Source organism: Pseudoliparis swirei, chromosome 23 (genome assembly GCF_029220125.1).
Source record: "Pseudoliparis swirei isolate HS2019 ecotype Mariana Trench chromosome 23, NWPU_hadal_v1, whole genome shotgun sequence".
Taxonomy (NCBI): domain Eukaryota; kingdom Metazoa; phylum Chordata; class Actinopteri; order Perciformes; family Liparidae; genus Pseudoliparis; species Pseudoliparis swirei.
The window spans coordinates 20,968,724-20,988,548 of NC_079410.1; the positions used below are offsets into that span (position 1 = coordinate 20,968,724).

A 19,825-nucleotide genomic window follows, 5' to 3' on the forward strand; every position below is an offset into this window, starting at 1 on the left:
TAACTTCAAGAACCGTCTCACGAGCTTCATCTGAGATTACAATTCCACTCTCAACGCCTGCCACTTGAAACAATATACACCCAATAATAAGCCAATAAGACGGATTTCATTGAAACATTTTATTCAATAAGATTTGCACATCAAAACATATCAAAACCAGTTACAGAGCAGATCCACTACGATGCACGTCACATGATCACACTGACTACAGGTCACCCACACGGAGGAACCGACTCTTCTTGGAGCAGCAATGAGCATCACTCTGGTGACCAGAGGACGACCCGGGGGCGACCCGCTCTCGTTTCAGCATAACGATCCCAGCAAAGTCCTAAAAAGTGCACATTTATATCTACTTCACCTCCTGAATGTGGATCCAGCAGTTGTTTTATATTGTGTTATATAATAGCTGCTTCTATAATTGTCCTCTCAAAATATCACAATTAAAGTGAGCAATGCACTTATTAAAAAGCTTTTTCTCATTTGAATAAATCTTCACTGTGGCTTATTTTTTTAAGTGCCATTTCCACGGTGAAGGTTTGTCACACTGACGCGGTTTGACCGTCTAAAGGAAATCCGGCTGACCGGCACATTAAAGCCACATAAAACCTTTACAAACTAACACTTTTAAAAGGATATAAAGGGTGAAGTTCTATACCCAATTTGGATGTAAACATGTTCCCCCAATAAAATAGTTAAATATCTATATATTGAAGAACATCAGCTTTTTCTCTTAAAAAAAAAGTTCAGCATGAATGTCAACGAAATGAACTAAGAGGTTAAAAGTTAAAGAAACGTGTTTCTTTAAATATTACTCTTGAGAAAGAAGCACACAAAGCTGAGGACTCTCAAAGTATTAAACATGGACATCATATACTATTGAGCTGTAATAAAAAGGCAGCGACATTTAAAATATTCCGAACATACTCACATTCTCCTGGGGCTCAAGTTCATCAACACAATGAACAATAAAGATGATTTCCTCCGGGTCAGACCGGGTGAGACTATGATGGACTCGGGTGTTTTGGGTATGTTCGACAGCAGAGAAAAGAAAACATTTTATAAAAAGATCTCACTGAGAACTGAAAGACATATGCAAATATTATTCATATTAATCATGGAAATTAAATCACTGTCCAAAATGTCAACTGCTGAAAAGAGTCTAAATAAATGTAATTAAAATCTGTAAACCTGGAACTAAATTAATGTCCGATACAGAGAACATCAACAGAGCAATAAGTTCTGCTTCTTTGAAAATAATTTGACAAACTAATGAGGGGTGTATTGAGCTATATCAACACGTAACGCTGCTCCATAGTGTTATTGCCAAAGTCATGTGGCTCAGCTCAACCAATAGGAATGTCGGGTTTGGTCCCATGTTAAAAAGCCCTGTAAAGTAAATAAGATTTAAAGGGCACCGTTCTGTATTCTGAAGTAATTCACAAGAAGCCTCGTAACTTCTGGGTCCACACGACTGCAACACGGCTCAACAATGCTGGTTAATAATAATGTGTGACGTGTTTCATGTTGCATTTCCTCTTGCTTCGACAGAGTAAAAGTGTGGATGATCAGGGTTTAAAAGGAAGGGAGGAAAGAAAGAAAGGTAGAAATAGATGAATTCTTCACAGTGATAATCTGACGCCAATTAGAAGCAGAGCTTCTGGAACCACACACAACACACACACACGCACACACGCACACGCACAGCTCATCACATGAACACCGCCCATGAAGTTGCACTCATGCATGTGCACACACACACACACACATTACTGTGGTTTACCTAGCAGGCTAGACAAGAAGTTAGACCCCTGGCTCTCCCCCCTTCTACTACTCCCTCCTCCTCCTCCTCCTCCAAGGGGATCCATCTGGTTCAGTTCAGACTGATCCAGCATTTCAAAGTCCTCCATGTCCAAGTCCGTGTCCAGCTCGGAGCTGGACTGCTTGCGGTAGCTCCGGTGGGCTCTGGCCCTGGGGGGGTCTTGTCTGCGCTGGCCGGCAGGAGGCCGAGGCAGCAGCGCCCCGGCCAGCGCTGCCTGGATCATGTTGCTGGCGATGACTCCGGCCAAGTCTCCGGCGAAGTCAGAGGCGGGCGGCAGGCCGCTGAGAGAAAGTTCTGCATCCAGATCCTCCTGATCCGAGTCCAGATGAGCATCCAGCGCCGAGGCCCGGTGACCGGCGAGCCCGGACAGGCCCAGACTCGGGAGCCCGATGCTCGTGTCGTCGTCGTCGTCGTCCATCAGGGTGGCGTCGGGGTTTATGGAGGGGAAGCCCTGGAGGTCTCGAGCGAAGGACTCCTCAGTGTCGCTGTGGCGGTCAAAATCTGACCCAGAAAAACACGGACGGCGACACAGTTAGGGACGAGAAAATAAATGGAGGAGAAACGTGGAATACCTGCACGCTTACCCTCAGAGCCCTCCGTGAGCGGAGTCTGGCCACGCGAGAGGTTAAATGTCCCATTCTCAGTGTAGGACACCTCGGCATCAGAGTGCTCGGAGTCCGTCAGAGAGAGATCTTTCGCGACGATGGCGTCGTCAAACTAGGAGAGGCAGAAGATTGAAAATGTTACGGATTTTACAAGTTGTATTATTGCCTCAGGCGTAATATAGAATATTATGAGGCATAATAAGATGTCACTTAACATTCAGATCTACAGAATTAGTAGCGGATTAATTACAGGGTTCTTACACATGTTGACCAGTGGATTTCCAGGACTTTTCCAGGACTTTAAACCGAATTTCCATGACTGAACTGAACTCTCGGTGGATACATGAACATTTTTGAAAATGTAGTATTCAAACAATGAGAATTACAAAGCGTACAATACACCTTAAATGAAACAAATTACATTATCCCGACCGCTTCCTGAGCTACTGTTGCTATGGCCAGCGAACTTCCCAGTTCACTCGCAACGAGAAAAAATAACAATTGCGCCGACAGTATGAGAGCGTATGCCGGCTTAGATTTTGAGTGTCTTCCTTTCAAAAACACATGAATTATTTTAAACTCGGCGTGAATGAACATGACAACACATTTCCATGACTTTTCCAAAACTTTTATGATTTAAGTTTTTTCCATGACTTTTCCAGGCCTGGAAATGACCATTTTAAAATTCCATGACTTTTCCAGGTTTTCCATGACCGTACGAACCCTGTAATTAAAATATCAAGAGACTTACTGATGGGCAGAAAGCAGCCAGCTCCTCCTCCTCACTATCACTGTTCTCCCCTGAGGCTAAACCACGGAGAGGCCTCCGCAGGACTGCAGAGAGACACAACAGGATTTACATTTACAGTCATGAACTGTGCCTTGTAATCAGTTCCACAAGTGCCACCAGAGGACACTTGGGCATGAACAATATGTCATTCAGTCTAAATAGATGGGTTGCTGGCTACAAATGAGCAGCCTGAAGACATCCCGTATATCAACGCTGTATAATCCGGACAGCGATGAACTGTTCCTCCATCGAACATTGACGCTCGGAAGAATAACCCGCTGTGAAATCCGAGGAAAAATGTTATCTGCTGCACGTAACATTTCTTTCTCTACGGTCTAATTGTGGCTTTGACTTTATTTTTATTATTTTTTTTGCAGTGTCAGATCAGCACACAGACACTTCCAAGAAAAGAGGAAGTGATGCAATACTTACACTGATTATCAACAGGCTTTGACATCATGAAGCCACAAACACTAAAGTCCAGTCTCTGCAGGACCGGATCCAGCTTAACGCACACATGCTGAAACACCCTGTGATAGGCTCCCACAGGGGCCAGGACCGTCGCCCACACTAGAGGAGGGCACAAGAACACATGTCCCGATGAGACAGGTGGGACTCCTGTTGGGGTGGTTTAGGACAGAAATGGATGAGAAAAGCTGCATTAATGTTCAGCAGAGATTCAGATCCGAGATTACGGTCAACATTTAAGGCCGCGTGAGCTTCAGTAGATTCAGACATGGCGGGGTGAAGGGAGCAGCTGTGTGTGGTTTCAGACGGCGGGTTAGACGGCCGTGGCAGCCAGCGCCTCCCCGGCTCGCCAGTCTACACTGGTTAGAGGTGCGGAGATTAACCCGATCTCAGTCTGACCTCCTTAGCTTTCTACCTGGCTCCATTCCCTCGCTCGCTCCTCATCCCGGCTTTAATCACCTCCCAGGCGAGGCCGTGACACTCGAGGCCACCACAGGTCTGGTTTCACCACACATGTATTTTTAATACGACGAGTCAGGCTAAATCTCCCGGCCGCCGCGGCTTGGATCTGTAGTTACTGATTGAACTGCTGAGACTCACTAGCAGAGTAGGAGAGCACCAATCCAGGAACGTGGCTTCCAACCACAGCCAGGCCGGCGAAGAGTCCACAGGTCAGGATGCAGAACTGACAGAGCAACAGCACACAGGGAGGGAGGTCAGCACCTTCATACAGGTCAACTACCATGTCGAGTCTGACGCCTACAGTCAGAACAGGGCTGCATAACATGTTGACATTCACTATTAACTCTATCACTACATTTAGAATATTTTAAAAAAATACTTGAGCTTTTGCATGATTACGTAATGAAACGACGTGAGATGCATTTAATTTAAAGCATGTGTGGTCCTCACCTTGCCGGGGTTGTGCCGTTTGTACTGCACCACACTGGACGCAAGCACGGCCCCACTGACCCAGGCCTCAGCGATGTGGTGGGCCAGTTCCGGCACACTGAGGATGCCGGGCTGCACCAGACCCCAGCTAGAAATAAATGAATGAAAAATGAATACCGTAATCTGCATTCTACTTCTTATACGAGTATTATTGTTGCCGTTATCTTTCAAGGCAGTTGTTACAGTAACACACCTCTCATTGTCTGATTCATCCATGTTTCTGACTGTGGAGAGAGAGAACACGCATCACTTTCAGAAACATACAGCGTGTGCAACCGATACAAAGTAGTCCACATTGTGTTGCATATAAGTCTTTAACTTGTATCCCATCTTTTATCTTTGTATACACTTGATGTGTAACACCAATTCAACATCAGGATATTAACTCTTCCTAGTGGAATAGAAATCCCTTGCAAAGTCCAGACTGCTGATTACACATATACATTCTGACAAATCACATCAGTTGTAATGACAGAAACTTCTGGAATAATATATGGTTCATTTAATGCAAGAAGGAAGATAAGTAAGAGTACAGACCATGAAAGAGTCTGTTAAAGAGAGAGATAAACACTTAAAACCAACTTATATCACCTCTAATCACTGGAAAGATCTTATTTCTCCAGGCATCAACACAGGCGACCACAGCCAGACCAGAAGCCAGCAGGAACAGCATGTGGAGCGAGGTCAGGGCGAGAAACCTGGAGGGGAATCAAACCAGAGCCAACACATGAGCAGACCGCACAGGACAGAGAGAAGTAGCGAGATACACACAGTTATACAATCAAACAGCTCGTTAGACATCACCTTTAAGTGGTGACCTACGGGTTCCTTTATTCTGAATTAAGAAACAGGAAGATGGACCCAATAAAGAAAAGGGTTGACGATTAAATTCCCCATCCACCTCCAATGGCAAAGCTACCGGCTGCATCGAGATGTATCGCAGGTTTAACGCGGCTCCATCGTTGAAGGAGCGTGGTCCACTTTCACCTGAAACATTAATGTCCCGATGGGTTTTGCTCCACTTTCAGATCACAAGACCTCAAAACGTGTCGACTACAACAAAGTTACAGGATTCTGCCATTTAGCTAGAGATTAACCCAACAGAGTGTGTTGGCAGGGCGAGCTGCGTGTTGGTATCAGGGGCAGCAGAGCAATTAGTGCAGCAAGTAAACAACATAAAAGGCAAATATCTGAGTAAACACCAGCCCTATAAGAGCTGTGTTGTGATCATGCCTCCTGCCTGTTGATGAAGTGTCTGTGGCGTCTATAAATAGAGCCGCTAGTCGGCCATCTGTCTTCAGCCGACAGGTGAAGCGTCACCAGCTGCTCGCCGCACCTGACGGCCACACAGGAGCCTGCGTGTCGACAAGAACGACGAAACACGGAGGAAAACGCAACGAGTGCGACATTGAAATGTACCACGTTTACATGTGAAACTCACCAGAACACCGCGTTGACCAGCGCGTAGAGAAGCACACACTGCACGGGTCGCTCCCACACCAGGACGGACTGTAGGTAGGTCAGCGCGGGCTCGTAGGGCCCCAGGCTGGACTGGAGAGCCGCCTTGACGGCCCGCACCTGGCCGTCTCTCTCGCTGGAGCACGGTCGACTCCGCAGGCAGACCCCGGACCCTTGCGGGGCGGAGTAGTCCTCCACGGCTGCGTCTTGCATTGCGCCAATGTGCGCCATCTTTGCGTCTACGGTCGATAGAGTCCGCTTGTCAAATAAAGCCATGAGCGGTGAGCGGGCGCAGGTCGCTCACTGCGTGAGGTGCGCCACAGCACCACTCGCCTCTACAGCGTCGGCTAACAGCTACAGCTAGCGAGCGTGGCGAGCCGTGTCCGTTTAACACGTAACATTTCAAAATACAAGCAAAGTATGTTATCAAATACAGCGATTAAATGTTTTAAAGGAAAATGACACGTACTATTTGGGCATTTTTAAAGAAATGGATTGGCCTCTTCGAAAGTTGACAATATGGCGACAACTGTTTTTCGGAGTCCTCAGCGGCCCAATCAGAATCCCTCCCCACCACGTCATGCTGCGTTCAGGGGAAATGGGAATCGGTTGATTTTGTTTAGTAAATAGCAGGAGTCTACTTTTAGGTGAAATAAGTAATTGATCCACTTGCTTTTTTTCTTTCTTGTTTGGTTACAAATGCATCTTCAAATTTAAAAGTTAGTTATTCGTTATTTTATATGGAAAAAGGTTGGTCAGGCTTCTGTATCTGCTTTACGGTTTGGCACCATAAACTAGATGTACAGGCTGTCTTCACTCTTCAGTGCTAGCTATCTACCTACACCCTGCTGCTGGTTTTATTTCTAACGATTTAACCGGAAATAATACGACGCTATTGTGTCTAACTTGATTGGAGGTGTTCAGTGATAGTTACGCTCTGTGACCACAAGGGGGCAGAATAACTCATGACGACAGATGACATATCTTGTCATGACTAGATTGCAGACAGACAGACAGACAGAAAGGCACAATTAAATAAAGAAAATGTATATACAGTGTGCATAAAGTGAAAGTGGTGCAAGGTTTTATTGATGTTGTTCAACAACTAACTAACTAATTCGTTTCCTTATGTATACAAAATGTATCATATTTTAAAAACAAGAGCATTTGTCACATCCATAAAACTACTCCGCTTCTTCCAAATGCATTTTAAATAGCCATATTCAAATTACACACACACGATATTCATTTAATTTACAATGTAAACTGTGACCACTGGTTTGTTAATTTTTTCAAAAAGATGGACAGATATGTAGTTACACAAAATGGCCACTGGAGGGCAATACATGAACACTCCATCAACTCCGGAATCATCAAGGTAGAAACATTAGTACTTCCGTCGAAGACTTTCAAAATAGAACTTTAACAAAAGAATGGACACTTCCTCCGTGGCTTTTATATGAAGTGTTGTCTTGTAAATAAGATGTGTCCATCTTGCCTGGATTTTCCCGCCTCTAATATGTTTCGTAATGTGGTGAAAAGTCTGCTTTGTGACTCGACATATCCGAGACAGGAGGCGGCGGTAGTCACTTTTAATATCGCTCAGCAACCCGCCAATAAACCACCGAAGAAGTCTGCTCGCAGCGTCACATCAGCACCAAGCGGGAAGGAGCGCGCTAGCGGCGGAGCAGTTTGAGCACAAGTCGACTTGTTTTTCTTTCTTGTATTATTTAGCTAGCTAGCGAGCAGGCGGCCAGCCTAGCTAAATAAGGAGCAACGGGATACTGAACATGCCGCGAGAAATCATCACGCTCCAGCTCGGACAGTGTGGAAACCAAAGTACGTGAACCTTAAAACGTCCAAGTTATAGCTAGCGAGGAGGATGATCCGTCACGTGACGTTACAGGCGTTAGCTAGCAAGGTGCTCGCGTCTAGTCGGGCTCAGATCAACAGAGATAACAACGTCAACAGCGACAGCGTGACGTATACTGGGATCTCTACACAGCGAGCACAATACACGGACGTCACATGTGCAGTGTCATTTAGGAAACAATGCAGGTCATGAGAAACCTAATGTTAACCTGCCTCTCTCTCTCTCTCCCCCCCCCCCCTCTCTAGTTGGTTTTGAGTTTTGGAAGCAGCTGTGTGCGGAGCATGGCATCAGTCCAGAGGGGATCGTTGAGGAGTTTGCAACTGATGGGAACGACCGGAAGGACGTGTTCTTCTATCAGGTAACCTCGTGCACGCGCGGCCACTTTGCCTCTCTTCGTTACCGCGCACGTCACGCGTTACAAAAGCAGCATCTTGTTCTGCTCATCAGAAAGATAGTTGTAGAAGTTCAGTCTTTGTGCAACCCCATTTTGGGCCACTAGGTGGCGATGTTGCAGCGCAAACTGAAGTCACTCCGACTCTCAGACTGTGCAGTATCCCCAGCTGACTCCTGGTTCTTTTCCTACAACTCCCCAGGCTGACGATGAGCACTACATCCCGCGGGCGGTGCTCATGGATCTGGAGCCGCGGGTGATCCACTCCATCCTCAACTCTCCCTATGCAAACCTCTACAACCCAGAGAACATCTACCTCTCCGAGCACGGAGGAGGTGCCGGGAACAACTGGGCGAGTGGATATTCACAGGTGATCGCTGGGAACGACGCGTTTCTTTTCGTGACCTCCTGAAAACCAAAATGTCAACGCGTCTAACATCACGCTCTGTTTTTTCTTCTTCTTCCACTTCCCTTAAGGGTAAAAAAATCCAAGAAGACATCTTTGACATCATTGACCGGGAGGCAGATGGCAGCGACAGTCTGGAGGCAAGTCTGCTGGGAGGCATCGGGGCTGTGTGTGATTTTAGAAACTAATTTTAAAAAGTCATGTGATAGTGTTGCGTGTAGATATAAATATGACATAGTAAAGTAAACATACACTCTGACCCCAAACAGAGCCTCCAAACATTTCCGATTGAACCCGTGGAAGGAGTTGTGTCTGACTAATGTTCACAAACATGGAGCAAACCCACCACTCCCACACTGGAGCACGATACCCAGAATGAACGTGGCTCAATGAACCCGTCAACGACTCATTTGTGGTTGTTTCGCGTCTTTAATGGACATTTTGCAGGTGTAGCTCTTCGTCTCCGAGGCTTCTGCCCCGAATGGTCCGTTGGGTAATTCCTCCATCGTCATGAGTTTCATCAGGGAACACTTGGTTGTCCTCAAACATGACTTATAGCGGGGAAATATAAATGAATGACTTAAACTCCCTTAAAATGGTGCGAGTGGCTGACAGCTTAAAACTAGCAGAGAACCCAGCCACGCTTCACGATTATTCTTAGCCTCTTTTTTTTCTTGAACTTAATTCATCTGCCAGCCTCCCACTTTAAAAAAAAAAAAAAAAAAAAAGAGGGAGAGAGAGAAAAAACACTCATTTCCTCTCACGCTCTGCAATTTCTGTAACTCATTCACATTATGACCCCCACATTATTATTTAGTGTGTGCACTCGCGTGTGCGTCGGATAAGAAGGTGGGCCGAGCTGCCGCGAGCGTGTGTGTATGTTGGCAGGGTGTGCCGCGCAGAATGTCTGGTGATAATAGCCGGGCGAGTGTGGAAGGCAGGTATTACAGGGCTGTGCTGGGGGGGTGAGGGAGCCTATTTGTGAGGTGGGGCTGCGCTCCCTTTTATATAACTGTCGAGGGCGAGAGGCATTCGCTCACCCACACACACACACACACACATTTGGCTTTCTGCATCCGTAGAGTTTACAGGGAGCTTCAGACACACGTGGCACATGCTGCCGCTGGGTGACGGTGAACCGTTTGTCTCCGTAGGGATTCGTCCTGTGTCACTCCATCGCCGGGGGGACCGGCTCGGGGCTCGGGTCCTATCTGCTGGAGAAACTCAACGACAGGTCAACGAATGCAACTCGTTGGAAAAGCTTTTATTTTGAAGGCCAAAACATTTTTTTTTGTGTGTGTGTGTGTGTGTGTGTAATAAACATTCTCAATCTGCAGGTACCCAAAGAAGCTGGTGCAGACGTACTCCGTCTTCCCAAACCAGGATGAGGTCAGCGACGTGGTCGTTCAGCCGTACAACTCGCTGCTCACGCTGAAGAGGCTCACCCAGAACGCCGACTGCGTGGTGAGCCGCGGCGCCCGTGAACGGACGCCGATTAATCGCATTGCAGCCGTTGCTTCGTGAACGCAGCCACGGCTCTAAGCGACCCCTCGGGACGGCTTAAAACACACTTTTATACGAGGCCTGGTTAGCTTGTACTTGTGACACTTGCACAAAGAAAAATCAATGAGCTGAAGGGGGGGGGGACACACACACACACACACACAATAATCTCCATGTAGGCAAGGTTCACAATTCAACATCATACACTCTGAAGAGAAAAGGTGACACGCGAGTCTCTTTGAGACGCCGTCTGTGACCACATTCATCCAAATGTATCACAAAGTAAGTCATAACAAATGTCGGCATCAAAACCGATAATGGGTCCATAACTAAATATCTTCAGTACCACTCCCCTACTCAGGATCTCCGTCTCGCTGTAGGAGTCGATCACCCTCCTCAGGCCGCCTCAGTGGTGGCGTGGCCGACGAATAAAGAACAAACTGCAGTCCAACTCGGTCCAACTCGGTCTTCCGTCGCTGATCGCATTAGTCTGAGACGCTCGAGGAGTCTAATGGTGTTTTCCCCCTCGTACCGACTTCCTCCAGGGTCTTGCATACGGCCCTCGTGGTGATTAAGTTAGCCAGAGAGCTAATGGCATCAGCCCAATAATTGGTCCACCCCTCCCCCACACCCACCCCTCCACCCACTTCAACTGTACACTGTGTGTTTTACATGCAGCTCTGCTAACAACAGCTCACTGTGTGTAACTCTTGAAGACTCCACTCATACATTCTGCATGCTTTTTTTTATTTTTTCAATGTCGGCCACAGTGTTTTGACTTCCTGAGTTGTTTTTCTGGAGGGAATCTCTCTCTCTCCCCCCCCCCCCCCCTTTTGTTTCTGTTGTCTCTCCGTGTGTCTAATAACTGCCCTCCGCCTGCGTGCCAGGTGGTGTTGGACAACACGGCTCTGAATCGCATCGCCACCGAGCGGCTGCATATCCAGAACCCGTCGTTCTCTCAGATCAATCAGCTGGTGAGTGTTGGAAACCTCCCCCCCTCCCCCAGTTGTTTTCACAGCTCGTCAGTCAGCAGGTTGGAGTTGTACTTCTCGATGGCTGACTCCCAGACTGTGTTCAAACAAAGGCGGGCTGTACCCAGACGCACGTCGCTCACGTCAAAATTGACGAGATTCAGAAACTAGTTTGGCGAGTCGGTTGCACGCCACTCTGGATTTCAGCGTTCTTGGAAAAGGGTTCCACGAAGCTGAGCTGCTGCGTCAGCCGCACGCGGAGGTTTAGCTCCTCGATGACTTCTGTGGAAGCTCTTGACCCGATTGTAGAGCATTCACACCTCCGTGTCTGAGCCGGACCTCCCTACACACACAGGTGTCCACCATCATGTCTGCCAGCACAACCACTCTGCGCTACCCCGGCTACATGAACAACGACCTCATCGGCCTGATCGCGTCCCTCATCCCCACACCCCGCCTCCACTTCCTGATGACCGGCTACACGCCGCTTACCACCGACCAGTCGGTGAGCGCGACGCAAACGCAATCTCGCAACTCGCAGTTCATATTTTTCAAATGAAAGTCCCTAAGATGTCGTAAACGCGTCTTCAGGTTGCGAGCGTGCGGAAAACCACGGTGCTGGATGTGATGAGGAGGCTTCTGCAGCCCAAGAACGTCATGGTGTCCACGGGGCGAGAGAAGCAAGCCTGCCACTGCTACATCTCCATCCTGAACATCATCCAGGGGGAGGTCGACCCCACGCAGGTACGAGCACGCTTCAATCTACGTCTGTGTGAGATCCAAACATCTTGAACTAGAATGGGCTCTCGGTAGAGCGCATACCTTCGCATATCACAAGATTGGGCATTGAATTATGAACATTTTGGCATTAGTTGCATGCCAATTGGATAAAAATTTACCATGCTATGGTAAAAAGAAGATTTTGACCTTTTCATGACCTTGACCTTTGACCCGATCGATCCCAAAATCTAATCAAATGGTCCCCGGATAATAACCAATCATCCCACCAAATTTCATGCGATTCCGTTTAAAACTTTTTTTGTTATGCGAGGAACACGCATACAAATAAATAAATACACGGCGATCAAAACATAACCTTCCGCATTTTCAATGCGAAGGAAATAACTCTTTGTGCTTTGCAGGTGCATAAAAGCCTCCAAAGGATCCGGGAGCGTAAGCTGGCCAGCTTCATACCGTGGGGTCCCGCCAGCATCCAGGTGGCTCTGTCCAGGAAGTCCCCGTACCTGCCTTCGGCCCACCGGGTCAGCGGCCTGATGATGGCCAACCACACCAGCATCGCCTCTGTAAGCGCTCGTCCGAAGGGTTGCAACCACCTCAATCTGTCCAGTCACAGTCTCCTCCAGTGTGTGTTTATACAGTTGAGACCTGTGTTTGTTCTCAGCCAATATTTGAGGACTCGCATTATCCTCAAACTGAAGTCGAGCCACGACGGCAGCCGTCGGAGGGGAATTCCACAGAAAGACGTCAAGTTTTGGATCGTCATCCTGTCGAATTCCTCCGTTTCCGCCTTTTTTAGTGGTTTAAAACATGAGCTGTGTCGAAAATGCAGCCCTGTGATGTCATTAAATGACCGATAAATTCTCACGTCCAAATTTAAATTGAACCAAGGGGGAACGGCGGTCATCCAAGGAAGCTTCGGTGAAATCGTACATGTCATTTTCACTTTCTGGTAACATGGATAGAAGTTTAAAACTTCACGTTAAAACAAAAAAAAAAGTCCGAACAGCGAACTGAACCTCATCCCGTTGCCGTCCCACAGCTGTTCGAGCGGACGTGCCGGCAGTACGACAAGCTGCGTAAGCGCGAAGCCTTCCTGGAGCAGTTCCGCAAAGAGGACATATTCAAGGACAACTTCGACGAGCTGGACAACTCTCGCGAGGTGGTCCAGCAGCTGATCGACGAGTACAGCGCGGCCACCCGGCCCGACTACATCTCCTGGTGCACGCAAGAGCATTGAACGGACTCTGTCGTCTCGCATCGCGACTGCAATTGAGTCAGCATATTAGTGCGGAGACGGTTTATTCCAACTTTCTATCACTATTCTGGAATATTTTCTCCTACATATGTGTCCCAAAAAGACAGGTAACTGGCTGTAGCTGCTTCTCTGGGAAATAATGTGTATTGACTTGTTATAGTGTTGAATAGTAGAGTGTTGAATTTGAAAAGACTGATGGATTAGTGTTAACAGCCACTATTATTATATTAACCAAAAAAGTCAAATGGACTGAACCGTATCCAATTCTTAAACCCACTTCAAATATAAGTCCAGGGAAGTAGAAGTAAGAGGTCCTCTTTCTGTGCATCAATATTTCGTGTACAGAACAATCTATAAACGTCCGTTCATAGTTTTTAATTTTTTCCTACATTCAGCCTTGTCGCTTATTGTTTGTCAGCCCCGTCAGACAACCCGTTGCCTTGTTTTCATCTATTTTTTACTAATTCTTTGTGCAGTAGATGCAGTAAAACGTCCATAGCCTCCTGCGGGCCGCCTTGAATAATGGGAGTAAGACGGACTGTTGCATGCTGGTTAATGCGGGCGCCCCAGGCCTTTCTGTCTGCTGCGCCACGCATTGCTCGCTCGTCACCCCTGTACATGACCAACAAGAATGTCAAGTGGGAGTTGGGCGTGAGCCAAAAACGATGTTGACGTTCCAACGGCGTGTTGTCAGTCAGGTACAATGGAGAACGTGAACAGTCTCCACAGCCGAACATGGCGTACAAGGACAGGTCACATGATCACACTTCATCTCTATGCCTGTAATATACTATTAAAAAAAAAGGAGTAGCTGGTTCACTGGCATTGTCTGTGTGTTAAATTGATGTACCGTGTCACGTTGCCCATTGGACCCGTTTAACAATGCTGAATAAAGACTTTTTAAAGAGTTTTCCTCTCTACAGAATGATGAAACAACTCTTTCCCTTCACCTCGGGGGCTGCAGTGTTCTGGTGGCTGCTCAGCTAAGGCTCATTACCACGGGGGAACGTAACGGCACTTAGCGACGTTTGCTCAACCGGCTATTGTTTTTTAACCAGAAACGCTTCGGGGGGAGGAGGAGGCGGCGGCTCTCGGCTCTGCTGCCGGCGCCGAGCCGCAGCCTTTAAATGCGGCGCCTGCTTGGAAAACGACGGCCGTGCACCGCTTCACCGGGCGAGGCACAAGAAAGCACATTTTTCGGGAAATGAGTGGCGGAGGCTAAACACTAGATATGGTAAAATGGTGCTTTTTTTATTAATTACATACAGTATTTATAGTTTTTATTGCACTTTCAAGTTAGTTTTAAAACAAACAATAGTGCAATTAACTACACACACACACATTACATTAAAAAAAAAAAAGGTAGGCTACCATGCAGCGTACAAACGAGCGTAATATAAAGCAACAACGTCGGCAGTTTGATTTATTTGCTTTTCGAAGGTGTAGCTCGGAGCTGCCTGCAGCCGCAGTAGAAAAAGCAAAGAGCTGCCTGTGAGCAGGAGGCTGTGCAATGACTCGTCAAGGCCTTTCATGGTGAGGCTGGTTGTCGCGTGGGGTTGTGGAGCAGACAGTACTCTCAAATTATATTTACAAAGCCTATCTGTGGTATCAAATTCTTACAAAGGTCATCGACTACATTAAAATAAGGCGTACAATGTATACAACGGGATGTCTTCGTATTTGCGTGACATTCGAGTTTCAAGGAAAATGAGGAAATGTGTCGACAGTCAAATATAGATCGGGGCGATTATTTATTTTTGTGCTGCTTTGGGATCATTTCTTGTTAAAAAAAAAAGAAGCTTATTTAAAATTTAAAAAAATAATAACACATCTTTGGTCCATGACTGGCGAAACTTTGGCTTCACAAGAATACTCAAACACAAAGATGGAGCTACACAGGGTTTACACATCTGAACCAAAAGCATGTACGGCTCTTGGTTATTAACCTTATATCAAAACACATCTGGGTCTGCATTTACATAACGAACAGTAAAAAAAGAAGAAGCAAAGTTTGCATAAATAATACTACAAAAGCACCCGTGGCCTGATTGAAACTGTTTAAATAGCAGGGGACTGATGTGGAACTGCATGGCGCCACTTCTTAAATGATCCAGATCTCTGACTACGTTGTCTTTTTGTCTACGTGTACTCTACGTTTAATTCCTTTCATTATATATACATATATATATATATATATGTATATAGTGAAAATAACAATAATAAACCGAGAAGCCCCCCCCCCCCCCCTGTTACTTTCAGCAGAGTAGAGCTGTATTGGGAGGATGGTAACTGACATAAGCAAAAATGATCCAATCAGTCAAGTGTTAACCACGCTTGGTGTCGAGCAGCCGAGACGAGCAGCACAACGAAGGACGCGTGAGAGAACCGACGCGGGAACAGCTCCACGGTCCTCTGGTTTCTATGAGACGACATCACATCGGATCCCGAACGTGGAATCCAGGAAACGGTCTTCTTGATCAAATAGACAGACACACACAGACACACACACGCGCACGCACGGATGATCCCATCGGTGAGAGTCTGGATGGCGGCGGCAGCCGAAGGGACGACGCCACGGAGCCCGACATCTGTTTCCAGTTCCAGGTTCACATGGATGACTGCGTCAACAGGCCTTATGAAAGCTGACCGTCTCCGATGAACATGTCAGCGTGAGGGCACGTGAGAGAGAGAGTGAGCGAATGAGCGAGTGTGTGTACGAAAAAGAAAGAGAGCTAAAAACAGGGTTTGTGTGTGTGTGTGTGTGTGTATCTGTGTGTGTGTGTGTGTTAGTCACTGAATGTTCTCAACACTATTCCAGCAGTGCATAAGGGACGACCGCCTTCTAGGAAAGGCAATAGAAATATGGCACACTTTGAGAGAGAGAGAGAGTGCAGTGTTTTCACTCCAAGCCACACCTTCATGAGGGGAGTACCACATCTTATTGTCACCTTTAGTCCTCACTCTTGTGATGCCATCTCTCCCCGATGCAGCAAGGCTCATGCCAACGTCTCACATTGTCGAGGGGGGGCGGGGCTAACAGAGGTGGTAGCGTGACAGGGTGGGGTGGAGGGTGTGTGACAGCTCATCAGCAAACCACATTGGTTTCTGTGGGTTTCTGACCTCACTTGCAAAACAGAACCCCCCTCGCCTTCTCGTCCCGTTCCGTCCCCACCCCTCCCTCCCTTTCCCCCTCCCCCCTCCATCGGCCGGCCCCCCTTTCAGCTGGAAAGCTCAGCGAGGGTTTATTTTCACGGACGGGGAGCGGAAAACAGCCCTCTCTTTGTTTTGGCTGCCGTGCCGTTCCCAGCGGAGGAGGCGTGGCGTCTTGAAGGACCGGGGCTCGGCCTCACAGGGGCCACGTGGAGGAGGAGGGTGTTGGGGGGGTATCCGGGTACGGGTCTCTTTCAAACTGGGTGCGAGGGCAGCTCCAGGAGGGTGTGTTTGTGTGTCGAGGCGAGGCGATGGAATCCCACCTCCGTGCTCTCTGTTCTGGTGATGTCGGCGTTTTCCCCTTTCCCTCGCTGGCGACGGATGGCACTGAAATACGCATTCATCAGCTGCATGATCTCAGTCAGCTGTGACAGAGAGAGAGAGAGAGAGAGAGGGGGGTCAGATTGGTGGCAGTCTCAGTGTCTGTCTGGCACTGTCACACAAGGGTGGAGTCGGATGATGTCATCCAGCTGGATCCTCCAGAAGCCAAGCATGATGTTGTTTAGCAGATTCTGGAGGACACCCACACACACGTCCCTTGATCAGAAAGAAAGTACACGTACATACTTCATCACTTTTGACATATTTGATCCTGCAGCTGTTAGAGGGGGAAAAGCAAGAAGCACTGCTGAGGAGTTCCTCTGTCCCTCCGGGACCCTGACCTCGGTGGACATGACCACCAAAGCACCAGAAGCCACCGTGACCGTGACCCTTCCTTCAGTCCGGCTAATGCTTGCCTAAATACGGTGTGTGAGAACATCGAGTGAAACAGCCTCCGAGTTTAAACCTGCACCCACTCTTCAACTTTAACTGTCACCCTTGAATGAGAAGCAAATCTCGCCCTCACCCTAAACTCCCGGACCAAACCATAATCACCCCCCTGCCACTTCTCTCTCTCTCTTTTTTTTCTTCTTCTTTCTCCTGCCCAGTGGCTCAAAATGCCTGCACGCTCATGTCGGGGCGATCTGAGACCGGAGGTTCATGAAGGTAGCAGCCCTTTGACTGGGCTCTGCTTCAAATCCGCCTGTTCGCCAATAAATAAATAAAAGCCACTTCTGTGTTCCCCCATGAGAGATCACAGAGGGGTTTTTTGTTTCCGCGTGGGAAGATGCAAGCGAATCTGCCCCGTGAAAGGCAAGATTTGTTCTCTGCTGAAAGAAAAATGAAAAAAAAGAAAGAAAGGAGAACAGTCTGTTTGGGAGCACATCCATGTTTCTGAGAAATGTTGCATAATATTTTAATCTAACCACTGCAATAAAACTCCCCCCCCCCCAGATGACATTTAATGCCAGGAAGTTCTACTTTTTGGTGGTTAGCGTCGGTTGGAGATCAGGGGCAGGTTGTGTGCTCTCTATTTAGACCAAATTAATGAGTGTTTTTAAAGTGGGTCAGAGAACTGGAGGGAGGGGGGGGGGAGGGGGGTGTATCATGAGCAGACAGCGTGCTTCTTTCACTTACTCTGCAGAACATTTCACGGCGATAAGGCCGCTTGGCTCGGCACCGTACGCAAACTGAATCCCGGCGACGGTGGAGACGGATTGCGTCCCGGCTCTCGTTCCAGTAACGAGAGATTTGACTTCCTGTTGCCGTGAAGGATGTATTTAAAAACCCCGGGGTGTGAGCCACTGTACCTTGGTGGTTTCAAACAGCAGATCCCGATCCCCAGCTGTGATCTTGAAGGTGTTGCTATCGGATACGCCATAGGAACATATCTGGCCGTAAGGGAAGGACTCCAGGGCCTCCGCCTCTCCCCGCCGATACAGAGACACGGATGTAGCAGCTACACCCAGCCACAACTTCTGGGAAAAACTCCCAGTCGAACTCTAGGGTGGAGGAACAGGTGAGGAGATGTCAGAACAGCTCACAGTTATGCTTTGATTCATCTCTCAGGGAGTAAAAACCTTTCAGTCCCGCGCTAAAACTAAAGCGGACCTCACGATACTCACAATGTAAAAGTCCACTTCATAAAGAGTGCATCCGAAGCCCGACCACTGGCGCGCAATCGTGAGGTAGGCAGCCATACTGTCCCTGCGGCTGTAGCCGGCCAGACCTTTCCAACGCTCCAAGATGGATCCCGTGACGGCGGCCGCCTCCTCCTTCAGCCGGCTGCGCAGGCGCATGTCCTGCTCCACCTTGTGCTTGTGCGCCGCGATCGCCGTGTGGCTCCACAGCGTGCCCGCCAGGAGCCCCGTGGGGAAGCGCTGTGCCGCGGGGCAGTCGTGAGCCGCCACCTGACAAGGCGTCAACGCCTGGGGCGCGGAAAGGCACGCGACCACTCGGGCTTCGAGCATGTGACCCGGGAACAGCTCGTCCAGAGGAGGGCAGGGGGCGTGCGTGCTGAAGTCACCCATCAGACACTGAAGCCTCAGGGAAGCTAAGGACTGCAGGTCGTCGTCGCAGGCCGGCAGCTGGCCGCGCACCACCAGCTCATGGCACTGCGGAGCAAAAGGCCAACGTGAGGACAAACGGGGCGACGCCCAACACGCCGAGAGGAAGGCACAATTTATCCGCGATAGCTTCGGTCCTGGCATCAATTCTTTCTACCAAATCTTGTTTTATTTTGTCCCGTAACTGTTTTATGGGAGTCCTCAGGAGAAGTGTTGTAATGAAGCCAGCGCTGGCTGCCTTTTACACCCGCTGCACGACCGCCAGTGTTCTTAGTCATGCTTTTTATGCACCGAGCTTTATTGCAATCACAGCCCATAAGACATTAATGATTGTTCAGTAAGAACATAATAATCCAATGAAATGTGAGGAATGAGTCACTGCAGGACAATAAAATGATATCTTATTATCAGCACTGAAATGGCCTCTCCGAGGAGGACTTTCGCTACGTTACCTGCTCAAAGAGGAAGAGGTACTCAATGCTGTCCACTGAAATGCTGTCCGCGTCCAACAGGCAGTAGAGCTTGAAACACAGTTTCCATTGGCATTCAGACTCCGACTCTTTGGTGGAGAGGCTGCACAGAAGAGACAGAAAGGGAACAAATATTTTTTTAAACGGCATACCACCAGTTAAAAGCCTCGGCGTTAATATGTTACAAGACACTGCCTCCACAACGTGTAGAACAAAAACCAACAACAACAAAAACAAAAGGTCCCTTTTTATTCTAGCTGCATCCCTATCGTTACATTTTAGACTTTGCCTTGTGCAACCAGATGACATTAATATTTGTATATTTAATTTAATTTGTCATTAGTATTGTATTGTGTATTGTGTATGCATATATGTTGTATAGATACATATATATTTTATTTTATATTTTACTTTGTATACTTCTTGTATACATCTTTATCTTTCATCCCTGTTGTTTATATTTTATTTTTTATTCTTGTGTGTTTAGTTTATTGGTGCTGCTACTGTTACGACAAATTTCCCCTTGG

The 19,825-nt window shown here is 47.8% G+C and overlaps 3 protein-coding genes across 3 annotated transcripts in view; 1 reads left to right on the plus strand and 2 right to left on the minus strand.

Annotated features, from left to right (window-relative positions):
* Window positions 1-104: 104 nt before the first annotated feature.
* retreg3 (reticulophagy regulator family member 3) lies at window positions 105-6,623 on the minus strand. The gene is made up of 9 exons (XM_056406942.1): window positions 6,075-6,623; window positions 5,225-5,331; window positions 4,827-4,857; window positions 4,595-4,721; window positions 4,283-4,367; window positions 3,647-3,784; window positions 3,176-3,258; window positions 2,404-2,536; window positions 105-2,320 (listed from the first exon to the last, which is right to left on the minus strand). Exons 1-9 carry the CDS (start codon window positions 6,365-6,367, stop codon window positions 1,767-1,769), a joined length of 1,551 nt encoding a protein of 516 aa, XP_056262917.1. The 5' UTR covers window positions 6,368-6,623; the 3' UTR covers window positions 105-1,766.
* Window positions 6,624-7,755: 1,132 nt separating this feature from the next.
* Window positions 7,756-14,141, plus strand: tubg1 (tubulin, gamma 1). Its single transcript, XM_056406944.1, has 11 exons — window positions 7,756-7,930; window positions 8,210-8,322; window positions 8,558-8,725; window positions 8,833-8,901; window positions 9,916-9,995; window positions 10,099-10,225; window positions 11,152-11,238; window positions 11,591-11,740; window positions 11,827-11,979; window positions 12,378-12,539; window positions 13,016-14,141. Exons 1-11 carry the CDS (start codon window positions 7,882-7,884, stop codon window positions 13,211-13,213), a joined length of 1,356 nt encoding a protein of 451 aa, XP_056262919.1. The 5' UTR covers window positions 7,756-7,881; the 3' UTR covers window positions 13,214-14,141.
* A 2,301-nt stretch (window positions 14,142-16,442) lies between these two features.
* Window positions 16,443-19,825, minus strand: part of plekhh3 (pleckstrin homology, MyTH4 and FERM domain containing H3) — a 30,803-nt gene continuing 27,420 nt past the window's right edge. Inside the window, exons 10-13 of the mRNA XM_056406941.1 lie at window positions 19,281-19,401; window positions 18,388-18,876; window positions 18,073-18,264; window positions 16,443-16,806 (exon numbers count right to left, since the gene is read on the minus strand). Coding sequence (XP_056262916.1) covers window positions 16,636-16,806; window positions 18,073-18,264; window positions 18,388-18,876; window positions 19,281-19,401 — 973 coding nt within the window. The 3' untranslated portion in view covers window positions 16,443-16,635. The remainder of the gene's footprint in view (window positions 16,807-18,072; window positions 18,265-18,387; window positions 18,877-19,280; window positions 19,402-19,825) is intronic.

Coding starts and splice junctions, on each gene's coding strand:
- retreg3 (XM_056406942.1), bottom strand. CDS start 6,367: ATGGCTTTATTTGACAAGCGGACTCTATCGACCGTAGACGCAAAGATG. Junction 4,722..4,826: donor GATGAATCAGACAATGAGAG/GTGTGTTACTGT, acceptor ATTTATTTCTAG/CTGGGGTCTGGTGCAGCCCG. Junction 3,785..4,282: donor GGTGCTCTCCTACTCTGCTA/GTGAGTCTCAGC, acceptor GCCCTCCTCTAG/TGTGGGCGACGGTCCTGGCC.
- tubg1 (XM_056406944.1), top strand. CDS start 7,882: ATGCCGCGAGAAATCATCACGCTCCAGCTCGGACAGTGTGGAAACCAA. Junction 8,902..9,915: donor ATGGCAGCGACAGTCTGGAG/GCAAGTCTGCTG, acceptor TTGTCTCCGTAG/GGATTCGTCCTGTGTCACTC. Junction 11,741..11,826: donor CGCTTACCACCGACCAGTCG/GTGAGCGCGACG, acceptor ACGCGTCTTCAG/GTTGCGAGCGTGCGGAAAAC.